Genomic DNA, 20,913 nt, shown 5'->3' with positions numbered 1-20,913 from the left:
AGAAAACAATATTGCATCTCAAGCTGGCTAAGACTGCATAATTATGCTGAAACGGAGAGTTGATTTTCGCTAAAAACAAGAGGCATGCTCAAAAGGATGTCTAAGGAACTTACTTGGGAAGACTAAAAAGGTAACAGTTTTTTTTTCTCTTTTTTGATTGGTAACCATTAGAATGTTGTTGATTAAGAAAAAAGAAAGAATTAACGTACACAAATGCTAAGTGTTCCTTAAGTTTAGGCTGGCAAGCAGCAAGTAAACCTTTCTTTTCTGCTTACATTACATGGTAACACTATATTTTCATTAAGCAAAATGTGCAACAGCCTTTCTATGAAGAGAGGATCAGTGTTTTTTTTTCTTTGATAAGCAAGAAAGGACCAGTGTTACATAGACATAGACACAGGAATCAGAACCATATGCATGTACAGGAGTGTGACTCAACAAGATGAAGAAACAAGGACTGGCAGACACATCTATAGAAAAGTATAAACCATTAAACTAGTCCATATTATGTTGAATCTTAATATTATAAACCAGCAAAAGATGTCTAAAAGATAGCCGTTGTTACTTAACAACATTTTATAGGAAAAATGGCATTAATTGTGTACATTAGCTGTTTGTATATGTTGTATAAGAAAAAAAGGAACGATGCCATGTAATTCGTGGAGTGTCAGTCTGTCACATGTCTGACACAGACACTTCAATATTTCATCCATTTACAAGATTTCAAGCAACACTGGAGGAGACGAAGAAAAAAAGAAAAAGTCCCCAAAAGAGGAAAATTGCATAGGGCCACCAAATACACAATTTTATCTCCCCAACCCATCCCAAGCCAAAGAATCAGCTAGCATCGGGGATTCATTTAAGAGATTATAACTATTCCCTTGACAAGAAGTCAAGAACCTTATCCGTAATGCGTCAAACCATCCATCATGGTCCAACAACTTCTCCTATAGCGAGTCTGGTCGGTATCACTAGCATCACCCACAACTAAATGACGCCCTAAATTTTTTCATTCTCAACTCAAAGCTCCAAAAGCGCCTACATAACTGTTAGCTTTATTGGAGACCACCCCACCCCTCCCACCAGGCTGCAAAATCCCAAACAATGGAAACATTATGTCTAGTGAATGCCTTCAACTCAGTAGGGATGGGATTATCCAAAGAACGGCCATCAAGGTTCCTAACAGTCACCCCTTCAATGTGGACTTCTGAACAAAATTTCACCAATTAACTCCCTAGTCAGAAATGGGAGGGAGGGAGGGAGAGAGAGAGTAGCATATTTCCCTTTTTTTTCATTGGAATTATGAAAATGGTGACTCAATGATATTCTAGCTGTCAAAATCTCAGAAGTTCTCCATGCTTAAAAGTGAACATCAAATGAGTTAAATACCAGTTCTAAGATTTCTGAGTTAAGAATGAAGTTTAAAGTAGGATTAAGACATAATATACAATGTAAATTTAATAATAATAGAAGCCTAAATCAGGGTTCACACAATTGGAGACCAAGAAATATCTCAATGTGACCTCTTCCATTACCTTTGTCCGATAGTCCATAACAAGGGAGAGATAGAAGAAGGATGATGCAAATAGATTTTTTTTTTTTTGAGGAAAAAGGTGAAGTAAATGTTGCCCATAGAATTAGAGTAAGATGGGCAACATGGAGGAGTGCATCCAGAGGCCTATGTGTTATAAAAATACCACTCAAGCTAAAAGGAAAATTTAATAGAATTGTTACAAGGTAGCAACATTGTATGGAGCAGAGAGTTCGGTAGTCAAGAAACAACTAAAGAACGACTGTTGCAGAAATAAGAATGTTGAGATGAATGAGTGGGAAAACTAAAAAAGATAGGATCAGAAATGAACTGGCTCCAATTGGTGATAAAATGAGATGAAGCAGACTAAGAAGGTTTGGGCACAACCAATCAAACAAGATGGTCTGGGCACATGCAAAGAAAAGAAGACAATCTACAGCATGAGTAAGAAGTGATCTATTACAACTTGAAGAGACTGAAAGAGCTAGAGGCAGGCAAAAAAAGACATGGCTTGAAATAGTGAGAAGTGATTTAAGGGCCCACAATTTAACAATGGATATGTAAATGAACAGGGCAGAGTGGTGGAACATCATTCATGTCAGTTAGCCAGCCACATATAGACGATGATGATACCTTGGAAGTGCTTCAAAGGAAAAGATTAAACTGGTGCTTATCCCCACATGCTTGTAGCCTCTGCTTAAGGAATGGTGAGACGGTGAATCACCTACTAATACCTTGTCCTTTTATTGCTCTTATTTGGTAATGGTTGTCCTCCCTCTTTGATTCCAGGTGGACTCCTCCCTCAAGTGTAGATAGCTTCTTCCGACAACCCAAGATAAAGGGAAGGATGATGTGGAGAACAACAAGGGCAGTGATGAGATCAAAAAGAACCCTATTTTTATCCCCTAATATTCACTCTTTTACATTTATTTAGCACCTAAATGGACTCATTACTCTTGTATTTCGGTTCAGGGCAATAAAAAAGGCAATTGGAAGAAAACAGGGCAAATTGGGTGATTTTGAACAGTTTCGGTGTCTGTCAGTAATTTGGGCCTAACTCTCAATTTCGGACTCCGAATTGGACAATTCAAGAAGCATTAAAAAGATGAAAATAAGGCCCACAACTTTTATGTTCTGAGTTTTGACAGATTCGGCACGCATCGAGTACGAAAATGAGCCCGAAATCGGAGCAAGTTCGCAGCCAGGCCCATTTCACAACTTAAGCCCAACTCGCAGAAATACCTTGAAGCAGCCCAACTCGAATTCAAGAGTCAAGAGTCCAAATCTCGAATGTAATCTCCAAGGAGAGAGTCTTATCAGATCTAAAGTCTTGAATGTAATCCTAGAGAGATAAGAAGATTGAGATTAGATCAAGATAAGAGATAGGATAGGATTAGTTCAAAGAAGATCAAGACTCCCTAAAGATAAGATGATCTCCCAGAAGGAGTTGGAAAACAGCCCTCTCCTTTGGCTATATAAAGAGGGGGGCAAACCAGCTCTAGCATCACTCACTCCCAAATCCAAGAGATCATCAAGAAGACCAAGAAGCTCAAGAAAGCAGTTCGGCTATGGAGAAGCAAGGCATGGAGATTACGCAGATCATGAGCAGCTAAGCTTCTTTTTCTGGTTCAAGGGGGGAGGTTCGGTTGTGTCATCGTGAGGTTCTGTAGTTAATTTATTTTCTTGCTTTCTAATTCAAGTATTCATTGATTCTTGTGCATATTTTTATTGGATGTTGATGTTAATTAGTTTGACAAACTGAATTAATGTTGATTTTCCTACTGTTATCCATGATTTCGGTGATCCGTAATTGTCACGAATAATGGTACAAGTAGTAATTAGGTTGATATCTTTTTGGGTCAATTGTTCGTGACAGCCTTTGACCAATGTTTTAACATGGTTCAACCTAAAGGAATCGATGGAACAAGATTCAGTAATTGCAGTTATCTCAATTATTGTTATTTTGGTTTAACTATTTTCACAAATCTTAATGCTATCACTATTTAATATGGACGCTATCGTACCCAGTTGAGTGGTGATAAGTGTTGATCGAATGCTGGGTTTGGTCAACTGAATTAGGAAAACACAAGGTTTATTATGGCTATCCTAATAAATCTAAAGTTAAATGCTTGAATTGCAAGAATGCTGAATTGTACCTAGGATCGATGGCCAATCGATTCAACCCGAACCCTTGAACCAGAATTCGGTAAGACTAATTTTCTCTTGTTCGTTTATTGCTTTCTTATTCTTTTAAATTTTAGTTATTAAATTTTCCACTCAATTACTTTATCCATTTGGCTAAGAGATTACTGATTTGCTCCCTGTGGGATTCGACCTAGCACCACTTTTACTGCAAATATCTTATTGTGGGACTAGTACTAATTTTGAGGGCTTCGACAAACCCATCAGGCAGCAATTTTGTGGGCATTTTGGGAAGAGAGAAATAACAGGATTTTCCAAGGGAAAGAAAATCAGCTCCTGAACTCATAGAAGGGATCACCATCAAGGCCATTCATTGGTTGAAAACTCTGGAACTTCTCAAGGATGTCTCTGTAGATGACTTGACTAGACATTGGAGCGTAATAGCAGGGTCTTCTGCTTCACTACCTACCATTGAGTGTGTCAATGGACCGGTTTTGGATTGGACCCCGTCCAATCCAAAATCAATTTGGCGGATTGGATGGACCAATAAGACATATTGGATTGGACCAATCTGGTCCAAAATATTTATTAGGTTGGATAGGACCTGGTCCATCCGTAACAAATTTATATTGGATTGGGTTGGATTAAGCCAATATTTGGTCCATTGATATAAGATAAGAATATATGTGTCAATGGATTGGATTTGGGTTGAAACCAATCTAAATCAAAATGAATTTGAACAGATTGGATGGTCCAGAAATTGAATTAGACCGGTCCAAATTGGTCCAAAACATTCATTGGATTGGATTGGACCTGGTCCATTCATAATGGACTCACATTGGACTGGATCGGATTGGACCAAATCCAGTCCAATTGACACCCCTACCTACCATACAAGCAGTTTGGTCTCCTCCTCTGCAGTGTGTTGTGAAACTAAATTTTGATGGCAGCTCTGTTGGGAACCCTGGACCCTCGGGAATTGAGGGTGTGTTTAGAGATGCAGGAGGAAGAATCCTGGCCATGTATTCTGGCCCAAAAGGGGTGGGGGATTCACTTAGAGCAGAAATGATGGCCCTCCTTCAGGGGGGCTCAGATTGGCTAAACAATTGGGCATTCAACAGTTAGAAGTGGAGGGAGACTCGAAATTAGTAGTAGGCTGGCTGCAAACAAATAGTTTGGGAACGTGGTCCCTTAGACAACCTGTAAGGGAATTATTGAGCCTCACAAGGGAGCTGGGTGCACATGTTAAATGGACTAGGAGGTCAGCAATTGCTTTAGCTGATAATCTAGCAAAGCAAGGTGTAAATCGGGAGTCTTTGCTTTGGCTGTTTTGTAATTTGATTTAGGGGTCACCTTTATCCCTGTTGGTGACAGTTGTATTTTTACTTTTAAGCTAATGAAAGTTACTGTTCCTATCAAAAAAAAAATGATGATGATGATGTTTTCTGAAAGGTAAAGTATAATAAGAGTAGATATGCAATAAAAAAAGACCACAGTTGTAGTCTTAAAAGCTTCCTAACGACGATGATAATATTTAGGGTTTGAAACACCCATTTTAGCTTTCTATTTACATTGAAAGCTTTCTAATTGGGAGCTCCTACTACTCTTTAGTCCTTTTTATATAATCAGTAATCCATCTATGCATTCTCATATAAAATTGTAGAATTTTTATTGCATACCTACACTTAGTCTCAGACAACTTCATGTTTTTATGAAATAATGCCATCTCATTGAGCATAAGCCTCACAACTCAGGGCTTACAGTTAAGGTGCAAGCCCTAAGGATGGCCACCCCAAAGATTAGCCAAAGCTGCTTTGATTACTATGATCCTAACAACAAACCACTCCCCTACCCCGAACAGGAAAAAAACAAGAAAATAAATGAAGTATAGTTTCTCTCACAATTATCGAAAAATAAAAGTATAGTTTCTCTCACAAGACCCTGGATAGGCAGGACAAATATTTGAGCAAAGGCCTTTGTTTCTCTTCCAAGAGGATAAGCCTTGGCAAACTTCTCTAGCACAATATCGCAAAATTCCATAACCCCCCTTCTAACCTACCCACCCAAAGAAGAATTCACCATCATCCAAGCCTCGTCCAATGTTTTAAAATGTGGAATCATGACCTACGGCATTCTACTACCTAAAGCCATGAAGAGTAGTTCAGAATACAAGAGGCATAAGCCTCTTGAGCACAATGAAGCGTAAGCCTCCTCGAGAGGAGGAGGAGGAGAAGAAGAAGAAGAAGCAGAAGAAGATGAAGATGAAGAAGAAACAGGAAGGAGGAGCAGTTTTTATTCTTCGTTCTTTTTTATGAAGGATGTTTTGTATTGAGAAAAATGAGGATGCATAACACTAGCTAAATGCAGGAGCTTTTGTTCTTATTTCTGTTTGATGAAAGATGTCTTGAATAAAGAAGAATGATGATGCATAACACCATCTGAAAGGGGGTTCTTCCCTTCCCTTCCCCTCCTTTTTTTGATAATTGAATGAATTTTATTAGTCACCAAAGATAAGAAAGTACAAGCTTCCCAAGGAGAGGCACGAAATGCGACCTCTCCATACTAGTTAATTTTTCCAACTCACTAGAACAAGTTACAAGGTAGCACAAAAGAGACCTTCCCTAGAAACCCCTTGTTTGGCCAAAGAATCAGCCATAGTATTTACCGACTTGCTTACCCATTTAACATCAACTCTCATATTACTAGTTAGCCACTTCACTTTTTTAAGGAGGTCTCTGTAGCCCCAAATGACAGCACCCAGGTTTAAAAGCCACACTATTACCACCTGAGAAACAACAAAAGGAAATGCATCCTCTAATCCAATATCTCCACTTTTTGCCTAAACTAATTTCCATAGAGAATCCAAGTCCATGTGGTCATGCGTTTCTTCAAATCAATTCTTCAGAATGCCACATGTCATCAAAATTTCCTCCATAAATTTATTTGCTACAAAAAAATGAGAAGTATCGAATCAATAATAGGATAAAGTAGGAAGGTATTAATGATCATCTCTATTTTTATTTTCTTTTTTGAACAATAACACTTTGTGGGGAACAATAGTGATATCAAATCCATATTCTTCTAGATAACACATTTGGAAATGTTTCATACCAATTTGATAGGTCTAAAACATTCAGGTTTAAGAATTCTTTCCCTCTGTTATTATTTTTTCCATTATCCATAAGGCTTCATTCATTTTCTGGGAAGTGGGGGCGGGTAAGTTGGTGGGTCACACGGAAAAGAAATAAATCCACATTGGTATTTCGGTGTTAGTGGGCCCCACGGAAAAGAATGATTCCCGAGCGGCTCATTCACCTAAGCAAGTAATACCCTCTTGAGACTTGGGTAAATAACTTACCCATCCGCACGGAAAATTGCTAATACATGATGGGACAATATTGTCCCTTCAATAATGTCACTTTTTTGGATAAAACAGTCATTGTACAACTTTACTTGGGGAATAAAAGAACGCTAGAAAGTGCACTTATCCGGGTAAGTGATTCCCAAGAAACACTTGCCTAGAAAAGTGCATTTACCCACCTAAATGATTTGCCGAGATGCAAAAGTTTGTCTACATCTGGTAAAAGGGTATGCATGGAAAATCCCAAAAGAACAAAGAAATAGGAAAAAAGGAATAATGTTTGGTTACAACATGAAGCGATGAGAATCCTAAGGGGATAGCCCCCAATATACCAATACAATCACCCCTATCAAATTCATCTAAGTGAGATCATCAACCAGAAAGAGACATCTCCCATACAGCACTAAATGCCCCACTTTTCCAATTCAATCAAGCTGAATTTTGATGGATGTTCATCGGGGAATCCAAGCCCTCCTGGTATAAGGTGGAGGTGATTGTGAATATGAAGGATGGCATTTTTGTCTTTGAAGTTACTAGAAAGATGTCTGGTCAGGTGTTTTGTCAATTTCGATCCTGACGAGGACTTTTTGTAAGAGCTAGACTGACTAAAGTATGGATACCAAATTCAGCTTTCCAGGTTAGAAAACTGAACGCAAGCTTGTTCTTGTTTATATTTGATAATGTTGATCAAGAAAATGAGACTTTGGACCAAAAACAAAATATGTTTTGCTCTCCCAAATTGAGGCTTAGGAAATGGAGTCCTTTGGTTTGGATCAACGTATATGGCATTTTGTTAAATGCCTAGAATTTTCAAACATTCAAAGCAGTGGGAGATGCTTGCAGGAGTTTCAGATTTGTTGATTGTAGAACGACTTCCTGGAGAAACCTCTCTACGGCTCGTATCTTGGTCGATGTGCGTGAGATTCATTTGGTCCTTCATTTTTTTTTTTTGTTGAATCATTCGGTCCTTCATTTTTTACCCTTCCATATGTTGGAGAGAGCTACAAGTTGAGATTGGTTGTTGAAGGTTCCTATCCGCGAAGGTGGGTTGAGTCTCTGTTACCGCAAAAGAAGTTTAGAGAGACAGTTAAGTCAAGTGGAAAGATGAACAATCGCTTCGATAACGAGGGCCTGGAGGTTGAAGATGAGGTCATTTTTCATATTTCAGGTGAAATTTTTTGTCTTGAGAATGGCGTAGAGGATCCCGAGGACAATAGATTTTGGGGAGAGAGGAAGAGTTATGATTTAAGTAAGGCCTCTTCAATTTCCAACTCTGGTTCAAGGGTGGGCCGGCAGTTATTGGCAGTGGGCAGTTTTGGAGTTGAAAAGGATGCAATGGGACACGTACTATTAGTTAGATAAGAGGGAGGGTGTGGACAAGGAAAGTGAGACACACGCAGGTCTTGAATCCGAAGGGACATCTTGGGGGATGAGGGTGAGCAAAGCTTCAAGCAAGAACTTATTTAAAAAAAAAAAAAAACGCAAACCCAAAAAGGTCAATGCCAATACCTGGCCTTCCAAGTTGCCAATTGATAAGAGGAGTCGTTTCATCTTCAAAAGCATCAAAGGCTAGAAAGAGTGGGATATCAAGGAGGAAATTTGCTTTCAAAGGGAACAGGGGAAGGGAAGATTGTTGGATTTGCGTAATTACCAAATATGAAGGAGCTCTTAAGAGACTGATTGAGACAGTTATTGAGAAAGGTGAAGGTGCTACTTTTGATCACAATGGATTTCCAACTAGTCACCCTCCAAGAGCCATCAACCAGAGGTGTCAATTGGATGGATTTGGTCCAACCCAATCCAGTCCAATGTGAGTCCACTTATAAATGGACTGGACCCAATCCAGTCCAAATCCAATACAAACCAAATCCAATCCAATCCATTAAAATGTAAATGGATTGAATTGGAGATAATCCAAACCGAATAAAATATCAAAAATTATATAAAAGCACTTTTAGCATTGAAAAAGCACTTTTGTAAAAGTACTTTCATAAAAATATTTTCATAAAAGTGCTTTTACAAAAAGCACTTTATTGAAAATACTTCGCAAGTAGGCACTTTTTGTATCTCGCCTCGCCCAAACGCCATTTGATGTATCTATAACATGTAATTTTTTTATATTTTGTAAGTCTATAATATAAATATAGACATGATGCACCGAATCATTATTTTATTTCTTTCATATTATCATAATTTTTTATTAATTTCTTATCTTTCTAAGGTTTATGATAGATAAAATATACGAAGGTGGGTTCTGAGAAGGTATGGCTTTTCGAAGACAAGTTCAAGAGATATCCTCGTCAAATTCCAAGTTCTATGTCTTTGAAGAAGAAAGGCAAATTGATCGCAGAAGGTATGGCTTTTCGTTCTTCTTCTGGAACAAAAACAAGGGCTCCGCCCCTTCTTTTTTCCTCCTCCTCTCCTTCTTCTTCTGGAACAAAAAACAGGGGCTCCGCCCCTTCTTCTTTTTCTTTTTTTGGAACAAAAACAGGAGCTCCGCGCCTTCTTTTTCTTTTTTTTTGGGAACAAAAACAGGGGCTCCGTCCCTTCTTCTTTCCTCCTCACTTCTTCTTCTTCTGGAATAAAAAATAGGGGTCTATTTCTTTTCCTGGAAGAAAGATAGGGGATCTGCCCTTCTGTATTTCTATTTCAACGACAAAAATTGGGGTTCATCCCATTTTTATTTTATTTTTCTTTTAGACATTAAGCGACACCTAGGCGACCAAGCAACTAAGCGCTCCCCTGTTGCCTAGGTTCGCCTTGGCGCCTTGAAAACTATGCTTTTATAAAAGTACTTTTCTAAAAGCACTTTTCGAAAAGTACTTCCATAGACTTATAAAAGTACTTTTGTAGAAGTGTTTTTGTAAAAGTACTTTTATAAAAGTACATTCATAAAAGTGCTTTCATAGAAGTATTTTTATAAAAGGACTTCTGTAAAAGTGTTTTTATAAAAGTACTTACGTAGAAGTGTTTTTATAAAAGTAATTTCGAAAAGTACTTTGGAAAAGTACTTCTATAAAAGCACTTTTCAAAAAGTGCTTCCATTAACTTTTATAAAAGCACTTTTATAGAAGCGCTTTTGTAAAAATACTTTTAAAAAAGTACTTTCGTAGAAGTGTTTTTATAAAAGTACTTTCGTAAAAGTGCTTTCGTATAAGTTCTTTCATAAAAGTGATTTTCTAAGAGTGCTTCCATAAAAGTGCTTTCGTAAAAGTGATTTTCTAAAAGTGATTTCATAAAAGTACTTCCAAAAAAGTTTTTTTGTAAAAGTGCTTTCGTGTAAAAGTGATTTCATAAAAGTGCTTTCGTGTAAAAGTACTTTTGTAAAAGTGCTTTCCTAAAAGTGCTTTCATAAAAGTACTTTTGTAAAAGTGATTTTGTAGAAGTATTTTATAAAAGTGCTTTTGTAAAAATACTTTTCATAAAAGTACTTTTATAAAAGTGCTTTTATAAAAATGTTTTCATAAAAGTGCTTTCGTAAAAGTACTTTCATAAAAGTGATTTTATACTGTTTTCAGTTTTGATTGATTTCAAATTGGACAAGGGTTTGGCCTTGTGATCGGATTATTGGAAATTTGGTTTGGGTCTAATTCAAACCAATAAGAATACGGACCAATTTATTTTGGAGTGGCCCAATCCAATAATTATAATGTACCGTCCAAACCCGATTTGATAAGGTTTGAATCAGATTGGATCCAAACCAAAATCGGTCGATTGACACCCCTACCATCAACAAAGAAAGTGGTGGGTCGAATAAGGACGTTGGTGCTTAAGTTTTTCAGAAGGATGATGATCCATAGATTCTTGTCGCCCTATCATGCCTCAAATAACAACCCGGGTGTTTGATCCTATGGAGGGACAAGAAAGGGTGGAGATTGGGCAAAGGGATGGGACAGAGGGCAGTGATCTTGATAAAGATGCTAGGTCAAAGGTTGCTGAAAGTGAAGATGCGTCTAAGAAAGTTACGGCAGACGATATTGGTCTCTTCATGTGGACAAATCATCTTCGGGTTTCTCCTCTTCTTTTGAGGAAGTGGTGGTTGGTAAGTTAGGTAGTGATTTGGAGCGAAGGAGGAAGGCAGAAGAGAGAGAGGAAGTGGTTGGTGAAGGGGAGAGCCCTAAGAAGAATCGTTGCTCATTCAACTCGCGCATTGTTCACGTCACTAGAATTTTCTCCCGCCTGAAATGAGGTTTGATTGGAGTAGGGGCAACAAAACACTAGAAGAAGGTATACCTCAAAAAGGGAGGAAAGCCAAAATTGTCAACTTCAAAGGTTTCAAATGAAGCTAAGCCTCCTGACTCTTTTAGCTCGGAAACTAATTTTGTTCATTTGTATCAAGATAAAAAGAAAGGATTCCCACCTGAAATGAGGTTTGATTGGAGTAGGGGCAACAAAACACTAGAAGAAGGTATACCTCAAAAAGGGAGGAAAGCCAAAATTGTCAACTTCAAAGGTTTCAAATGAAGCTAAGCCTCCTGACTCTTTTAGCTCGGAAACTAATTTTGTTCATTTGTATCAAGATAAAAAGAAAGGATTGGGATGATAATACAGGAAATGTGGTTGGCATATCATAGATGAAGTAGGGAAGAAGGAAGCATGCATGGAAATTAAGAAAATTATTGAAAAAAAAAATGGAAGTGGGTAAAAAGCTTGGTATGTTCTTTTTGGGTGGTGAAACATTTGCTAGGAAAGCCATTGAAGAGTTCGAGTCAAGGAGGGAAGAGTGCTTGAGAAAGAATGTAGTAGGAGAAGGTGGAAAGATTTGGGATGAGAGTATTGATGGGGAGAAGGAATTGCTTGAGGGAGAGTAGTTGTGGATTTTTATTTTGTGTTTTGTTTTGTTTAGTTGGAGTCAGGTGGGTATCAAAGATTTGGGTGTTGAAAGTTGGTGCTTTGTAGAAGGTCGGGTTGGTCTTGTTCGGTTGGAGTTTTCATTCTGTTGTTTCAGTGACTTTTGTTGTTGTGAAGTTGGTGTTTCCTTTTCTTGGGTGATAGCTTGTAACCTCTCTTCTGTATTCTCTTTCTTTTTTTACTTTTAATGATTTTTCTTTTATTATGAGAAAAAATAAGGTTCTGCTTGCACATTCCCTTGGATATGACAAAATGGAGGTTGAGGCCTTGAGGTGACTCCAATAACAACCTGAGAATCACCTTCAATCCCAATGCTGTCCATTCTCAGGGAGCATATCAGTCTATAGACCCCGAGAAGAGCCAAGTTATATGTTCTAAATGCAGATCTTATTCCAATTGGGCTCAAATAAAACATGATGGTTTTATCTCCACAAATTCTAAAAGCTCCCATTATGCTTGATAGTCCTGGATTTTCTAGTAGAACATCCATCAAAGTTTAGCTTCATTGCTCCCTGCATTGGAATGAACCATAACTAAACCCATCTTCAAGTTGGCAAAGGAGTTGAAAAACTCCTTTTTACTTAGAGATGAGAGCATTGGTAGGCAAAGTTGAAGTGTGTTTTCTTTTGATGTTCTTTTTTCCTGCTTTTTTTTGGTAAAGTGAAATACAAGGGATTCAAAAAAACATATACAAACCTAAGGGAAGCTGTCTTGAGGAAGGTTGTAGGCACTGTGGTTTTTATCTTGGGCAAATTTCTTAAAGTACCCCTATGGTTTAAGAAATTGACTAACTTTACCCTTACTGTTTGCATATTGTCTTAAAGTACCCCTAAGTTTTCTGACAATTGACATAGTCATTAAGCACTAATGGAGAAAAACAAAATGTCAAATTTACCCTTCATTATTCTTCAAATTTTCAAAATAAAACCCAACTAATGAAAATTTTCAAGAAGACAAAGCGAAATGTGGAAATTAACTAGTGTAACAAAACTAGGGTTTCGATTTTCGATCTCTTTGTGATTGTATACTTTTCGGATAAATGTTATGATTCTGTTTGGTGATTTCCAGGACAAGATCACCATTTGCCTTGGAGGAACTCTCTGTTAGTCCCGGTTTCAGCTTGAACATCGCAGGGTTGAAGCATTCGTTCTCCGATTCGATCTTCCTAGAAATTAATTAATGAAGATGAATGTAGTTTCTTTTTGAGTTATCTTCTTTGAGATCAAATGATCAATTAAATGGTGCAGATTATGGGCTTATGGCTAAAAGCCAATTGATATGGGCTCTGAGAGCAGTAAAGCAGTCGGCAAAAGCAAAGATTCAGATTCTCTCGGTATATGCCAAGTATTATGATTGAGTTTGAATTTGTACGGTTCTATTCTTAAATCATGACACACAATATCCACTTTCTACCTCCCTTAGTCGTGGATTTGGGCAGTTTTGAGGGAGGTAATGATTTAAGGACCTCAAGGGTTCCGTTACTAAGAAGAAATGTGAAATATAATCCAAAGATGAAAAAAAAAAAAAAAAGATAAGTGTATTTTGATCTGTATACAGTTGGCTGTGTTGTTTTGGCTCCCTGGTTTGCGGTAGCTCATCAATGATCAATGTGTTCTCAGCGAATAAGCCACGAGAACCTTACTGTTTTCATCGTTTTTTTTCTTTTTTGGATGGGAAATTGAGACAATCAAAATTACGTGAGGAAAAATGGAACAGAGGGCCTGCATGGAACAAAGAGCTTTGTTTTTGGGCTTCGGCAGCAGGAGGTAAAAAGGGTTTGTCAGGGATAGCTCTTCTAGGGCATGAAGCCCTTGGACTGTAGGTCCATTCCAGCAGAGAAATCATTTGAATTCCATTGTATTATCATTTGAACTTTAGATTAACATTGAAAAATCAATAGGAACAGTTTGACACCGACACCATACAAGGGTATTTTAGGAATTTTTAAAAATATATCAGCCGCGTGATGTCACATGTGAATGGAGTGTGACGGAAAATTAACAGCAAGGGAGGTTCTAGACAATTGTCAGAAAACTTAAGGGTACTTTAAGACAATATGTAAACAGTAAGGGTAGAGTTAGTCAATTTCCTAAACCATAGGGGTACTTTAAGAAATTTGCCCTTGTATCTATTGACAACGAGTTTAGGGAAACTACTCCTACCTCTTTTCTTAAGCCTTCTATACACATTTTAGATAAGTTTTCAATATTTTCTTTTTGGAGGTTAAATAGGTCCCTTGTATAACATCTTGTTGTACAGGGGCAACACACCTATTCCTTTCATGCTTTATTGATGATAATTTTTTTTATAAATAGCAGTAGTATTTCATTAAATCTAACCTCCTTACTACCCACCAAGGTGGGTAGCAGCCTAGCAGGACAAAAGATTACAATTAAAGCTCCTAAAAACATGGAGACAAACAAAAATGAACTAATCTGTTACAAATTACAACCCAGCCCTGGGCATTCCCACTCCATTTGATCCCTTGCAACCCCTGCCCTTGTTAAAGAGTCTGCCAAAGCATTTGTGCTTCTTGGTACCCTTTTTTTTATCAGCAACACAAAAATGATTTATTAATTATAAGGAGTACAACAAGGAGTTGTGGGAAAAGAACAAGCCCAAAATCACTTCCAATATTTACAAAACAGAGCAAAACATGGATTGTCTCTGAATTCCTTGTTTAGCTAACCCATCCGCCATGCTATTTGCAGATCTCCTAATCCACTTTATTTGGATTATCATGTCTTTAGAAACCTTCTTGGTACCCATTTGAATGAACTATTCAAGTTGATGCCCAGAAGTTGTGCCTGCCTAACCATCAGCCTAAATTTCCAAGGGATCTCTTATTGTCTTCTCATCCAGGTTCCAGCAGATTAAGGTTTCACAATCTCCCTCCACCTCCACATCATTCATTCTCATCATGTCCATCAACTTTAACCCATACTTTCTTGATGACAATTCAATTATACCATACCACTTATGCCCCAAAAAAAGCATTAAGACTTTCTCTCTCAGACTTCTAGAAAGATATTTAGGTTGTTGTCTTCACCATCTCAAAACTCTATAGTCTATAGAAGAAAGCATCACAAAACCATACCTTAGTTATCAAGGTGACACCTAGGCGACAACACATGTTCTAGGGACGCCTTAGTACCATGCCTTCTTTTGCATAATGTCCAGCACCTTCCTAGGCAAGGAAAAGTGCAAGGCATTAAGTATGAAACTATGAACCTTATCATATGTGTTATACACCTATACAATGCTGCATCCAACCCTTATCCCAACTATATGGGGTTGGCTACAAGAATCCTGTTAGCCATTCCTTTCTATGTAATGTCATACCCATTGTTAAGTCATGAACACTTTAATCATTTCTTACTACTTCGACCCATGTCCTTTTATGTCCACCCCTAGCCCTTCTAGCCCATTCAACTTTCAACAGATCACTTCCCGCAGGTACTGTTGATGGTCTTCTATCTATACACTGACCAAACCATCTAAGTCAACTTTATCTCATTTTATTACATATTAGGCCTCATTCACATCTCGGTAAATGACTTACCTAGGTAAATGCACTTATTCGGGCAAGTGTTTCTTGGAAAACACTTATCCAGATAAGAGCACTTATCAGTGTTCTTTTATTCCCAAGTAAAGGTGTACAATGACCGATTTATCCCAAAAAGTGACATTGTTGAAGGGATAATATTGTCCCATCACGTATTAGTGATTTTCGGTGTGCATGGGTAAGTAATTTACCCAAGTCTGAGGAGAGTATTACTTCCCCAAGTAAATGAGAAGCTCGGGAATCGTTCTCTTTCATGGGGCCCACTAATACCAAAAAATAAACATGGGTTTATTTCTTTTCCGTGGGACCTACCAACTTAGCCACCCCCACTTCCCAAAAAACGAATGAGGCCTTAGAGTCACTCTAGTTTCCTTCAAATGGCTTATTTCTAACCCTATCCTTTCTAGTTTTTCCACTGATCCATCTCAGCATACGCATTTTGCCATTCATTTTTCAGACATACGTATTCCATCATCATTTCTGTCAGTCATCATTTTCCCAACTATATGGGGTCGGCTACATAAATCTCATTTCACCAAACTGTTCTATTTAAAGCCATATCCACTGTTAAATTATTGGTGCTTAAATCATTTCTTGTTGCTTCTACCCATGTCCGTTTTGGTCTACCCCTAGCTGTTCTATCCCCTTCAACTTGTAAAAAATCACTTGTTCTAACCAGACTACTGGAGCTGTTGGTGGTCTTTTATCACGTGACCAAACCATCTTAGTCTACTCTCATTTTATCACCTATTGGAGCTACTTCTAGGTTCCTACAAATAGCTTCATTCTTAGCATTCGCATTTCTAGCACTCATTTAATGTTTTGCAAAGCTCATTTGCTGGGATTCACTATAAATATTGACTTATTTGCTTGGACCTAAATAAAAATTCATGATTTTAGATATGATTGCTACTTTGCTGAATGGAATTTATTATATTGTGCACATGGAATATTGAAATTTATGATTTAAAATGATGCCATGTGTCTATATATGAAAAATCCATTATTATTGGTTTTCGTTTAATTCTTTTAATATTTGTCAATACAAAATAATAAGAAAATGAAAACATGTGGCATGTCCAGTGTTTTAAAAGCGCAAGGGCCAATTTGCGCCTAAGGTGCAAGGTGAGGCGCGCGCCTTTTTAAGCAAGGCGCAAAATTACAAAAAAAGGCTAAAATATCAAAAACAAAAGTCAGAAATTTAAGAAAATGCCAACAAATTTAAAAAAAATCAAAAAATATTAAACATAATGTTAATAAAAAATATAAACTTAAATTGTAAAATAAATGTTTTAAAAAACCTATTATCTAAAATTAAAATACATAAACATAACATGTAAAGTGTATTCAAGTGAAATTTTTTTAAAAAAAAGCAAACATATAAAGCATTTTCAAGCATGTAAAACCCACAATCTCTTTTTTTCCTTAATTGCATTGCTTCAAGTAGCTAATGTGATGTAAAACATATTGCATTCTTGATTCTATGAGTCGCCTTTGTACCATGTCCCTCGAGTCAAGCCCGAATAAGTCTATGTTAGGGTCTGAAATTCTTATTTCTCACATAAAAAATAATGATTTTATAACTTTCATTGTCTTTTAAGAAGATATTTTATTGCAATGAATGAATGAACAACATTAGCAAATGGGGGGTTCTAAGAATTTCAGACCCTAATATAGACTTGTTCTGGCTTGCCTCAAGGGGCGTGGTCGACAGTCTATTAGATTCAAAAAAAAAGCAAAAAGCGCAAAATTTTAAAAAGGCACATGCCTGGGCTGAGGCGCAAAGCGCATCAGGTGCACACCAAGTGTGCGCCTTTTGAAAGGGGTGCGCCTAGGACCTAGGCGAGGTGCGCCTTTTAAATCACCGGGCATGTCAATATGGATAGTATAGTTCCCAATAAATTAATAAGTTCAATTTGTCAAAAAAACACTGCATAACTGGTGCCTAGGTGGCACCTATGCACTAATGAGAAAACAGCACCTTGTCACCTAGTATCTTGTCATCCCGTTCCCATTCCCTATGATGCCTCATAGAAAAGGATTCTTCCCAACATCCAAAAAGTGATGATCTTGAAAGTAGTGAAAGAGATACACTATGATTCCCCTTAGAGTGCTTCACCATGTTCATATTCATTATTGATTAGATAGTACATTCTTCTTATGTTTTGCATCAGTTATTTTATGAGGAAAATGGAATTTCCATTCCCTTTTGACCATTTTTTGTTCTTGATTTCTTTCTTTATGATAAAGTGAAAATGCATTAAGGTTGTGTTTGTTTGCATGCAAGACAAAGGAAAATCAATGATTTCCCTGGAAGATGATATTCAATAGGAAAATAAATTATATTCCTGATTTTTTGGTGTTTTTCTTAGTTTGGAAGGAAAACAAGCCTAAATAGTTGAGAAATATGAATGTTGCAAGATAAGAGTTGAGAGAATCAATCTCCTTTTGGAAAATGGCATTGAAAATTAGAATCAATATCATTTTCCTACAATCAGCTATTATTTTTTAGGAATGCAACCAAACACCATAAAGTAGCAATTTCAGATAACCATTTAATTTCCTTCATTTTTGGCTTACATCAGTGTTTTGGCTTCAGGTTTGTTTATTGGTTATCTGAAGTTGTCCAAAAATTTCTGTTACCTCTCTAAGTTTAGATTTGGTATGCTGATGCTTAAAAAATAAAAAAGGTAAATCTTGAATCCACCCTTAAGCATGGCATTGATAAATGGAAGCTTAAAAGCAACATGAGAATAATCGGTTCATTACAAGTGGAAATGTATACAAAATGGATAAGGCAACTAAGGCAACAAAAGCTCATATGCATAGAGTGAACGTAGTAAGAAAAGATATCACAATTAACATGATTGAAAGCAAGAACTTACGTAGGCACCATATGGCAAGTGAGATTTTGCCCCATTAAAAAACACTTCCCCATACACTTTACTTGGTTCATGCAATCTTCCTGAAATGAACATCAGACAAACACCGTTTCTGTTTTAGAGCTAATAACAAAAAAGGCAAAAAACGCATATTCAAACACTCAAGTAACATGCAGTTGAGGGAAATCAAATGAACCTGCAATCGCCCTTAGCAGAGTGGACTTCCCAGATTTGGCAGGTCCCATGATCACTGTAAGTGTCCCGGGCAAAGCATAACCATTTGAACTCTTCACGACCTTTTCAGAGTATTTCCTCTTTCCCCTAATTGTAACTGTTAAGTCCTTCCACACAACCGAAGCTCCCGCAATTTTTCTTGCAAAAACTGATCCATCAGGCAATGGAGGGGATGGCAGTGACCCACTATTAAGCTTCGAAAGAGAAGGAGAGGCTGTAGTTGCAGCATGGATAGAGTCCCCTCCTTCCTCCACCCGCACATCAATTTCAGTGTCATCCCACTCAGGTGAATCCTCAAATGAAATGGGTTGTCCTAGAGAGCCAGGTTTCCGCAAATAGAAAAAGTTACTTGAGGGTACCCTACTTGCAGGACTACTAGCTGATGAAGAAGACGATCTATAGTGATCGGACTGTGACTGTATTTCTTCCATTCTTGTCCAAAGACCCAATCTTGCAACTCAGTTATTAACTTTCTAACATGAAATCAATAAAACCCAATATAGATTTGATCCTTCCCATTAATCAACCTAAAAAACTTCGTAGTAAAATTAATTTAGACTTTTAGTTCCTAGCTTCTTCTAACCAACTTTCCAGCATACCAGATCACTATCTAGCAGAGTAAGTAACCGAACCTGCACAAAATGCGAAACTAGAATTAGCGAAGAAGAAAGGAAGCAAGGGAAAAAAAGAACTTCTCGCAATACCAAAAACAATAAGAACAATAATTTATCTCGTTCTCATATATTCATGTTCGCATCGTTTACTCTGGAACCAGCCCTTCACATAAAAGCATGGAAACCGTTACAGCCTAAAAATTCTGCTTGATTGGAACTCTTTCATCAACATTTCTGATACTCATAGCTCCATACACGTTTTAAACAATATCTAGCATTAACCGTATTTAAGGGCGAACACGAAAAGACACCCACTCCATTTCTCTTCAAATTAACCCCAAAACCCTAAAAGGCTAAAACCATACAGAGAAAAATAAAAACAATGAACAAGCAAATAATAATAATAATAAAAGAAATGAAACCGACATTCGAATCTTACTCCAATGCTATTGTAATGATTTCTTCTCTAAGGCTGCAAAAGATAGAAAGAATTGAAGAAGTACAGTGTTGTAAGAGAATGCATGAGCGAGAGAGAGAACTTGGATGGCTGGATCTGGGTTACAAGGTAGGAGCTGAGCTGAGTGTCAAATTTAGGGGTCCTGAGTCTTGAGTCCTGAGCCTTGACTATTTTGGGAGGGAGAGCGTAACGAGTGTTAACTGTGTTGACGACCTGGCGTTGTTTATTGGGGATCTTTTTTTGACTCGCTTTTCCCGGTTTGACGTGATTTTGCCTTCTTTTTGTTCCCATCTTGTCACGAAGGAAGTGGAATCAGGATCTACGGCCTTGGACTTTGGGTGGACTCTCTTGCTAAATAGAAACATCAGATTGGAATCTTCTATTTTGGTTACGAAGCTCCATCATCCATAGTTGTCTACGTAAATAGCAAAATGCTCCAATCCAATGGTTATCACAAATTCACCACAGGCACAGATATATGTCACGGAGGAAAGAGAGCCAATGTTTTGTTCTATCTGGTGGGACCCTACAGCTGGATTGGAAATATTCCATTGCGCCCATGTTGTAATATAAAATAGTATCAAGTACAGTAGAAGCTTCCCAGTATTTTGTTTTGGTAAAGCTTAATAAGTTTAGATTATTACATGCATTTTAAGTATATTAACATTTTTTGTCAACAATTTTTTCTTGGGTCACATTGAAATAGGAGTGTGAATTGGATTGGTCCGAGTTAACAGTTTACATTATGTTGGGTTCGGGTTTTAAGTTGGGCTTATTAAAATTTGGCAAAATCTTAATCCTAACTTGGAAAAATTGCACCCCTACATTAAAGGAAGCTATCATATCTTTCTCAGTAAATTCTCTTATTGTATTTTCATATTTAAAATTTATCTCTACTTTTCAAAGTTTTACTTAGGCTGGTCAACAAATTTAAATATAATATTAAAATTTATGGGCCTAGGCTAGTCCCATGTAGGGCCAAGCTTTGGGTTATGGGCCTTATGGCCCTTTGTGATCAACCCTACTTTTAATTATGACCATGGGGTTGGCTCATGGCTGCAAGAGTCTTGTTATGCTATTTGGTTCTATGCATCGTCATATCTATTGTTAAATCGTAAACCACTACTTCAATCTATAATCCTTTTGACCTGCTTTGTCTAAAGTAAAGTATGTTTCTTCTATGTTCTTAAAATAACCTATTTTGTTTCATAGTATGCATGAAAGCATTAACTTGAATAGTTGAGTTATCATGTCCCTATAGCATTTGATCAAGTTC

The 20,913-nt window shown here is 37.3% G+C and overlaps 1 protein-coding gene across 2 annotated transcripts in view; it reads right to left on the bottom strand.

The window, feature by feature from the left end:
• LOC104595086 (ABC transporter G family member 3-like) overlaps window positions 1-19,893 on the bottom strand; it is a 48,929-nt gene extending 29,036 nt beyond the window's left edge. The window contains exons 1-3 of one of the 2 annotated variants that reach the window (XM_010255666.3): window positions 19,620-19,893; window positions 18,529-19,198; window positions 18,336-18,415 (exon numbers count right to left, since the gene is read on the bottom strand). In XM_010255666.3, the coding sequence (XP_010253968.1) occupies window positions 18,336-18,415; window positions 18,529-18,997 (549 nt within the window). In that variant the 5' untranslated portion in view covers window positions 18,998-19,198; window positions 19,620-19,893. Of the gene's footprint in view, window positions 1-18,335; window positions 18,416-18,528; window positions 19,199-19,606 lie in introns of both variants that reach the window. The other variant, XM_019197383.2, reaches the window with a different exon arrangement.
• Between the last annotated feature and the right edge of the window lie 1,020 nt (window positions 19,894-20,913).

Source organism: Nelumbo nucifera, chromosome 2 (genome assembly GCF_055504915.1).
Source record: "Nelumbo nucifera cultivar China Antique chromosome 2, China Antique-T2T, whole genome shotgun sequence".
NCBI lineage: Eukaryota > Viridiplantae > Streptophyta > Magnoliopsida > Proteales > Nelumbonaceae > Nelumbo > Nelumbo nucifera.
Note: the sequence above shows the minus strand (reverse complement) of the source record. Positions and strands in the feature narration are given on the sequence as shown.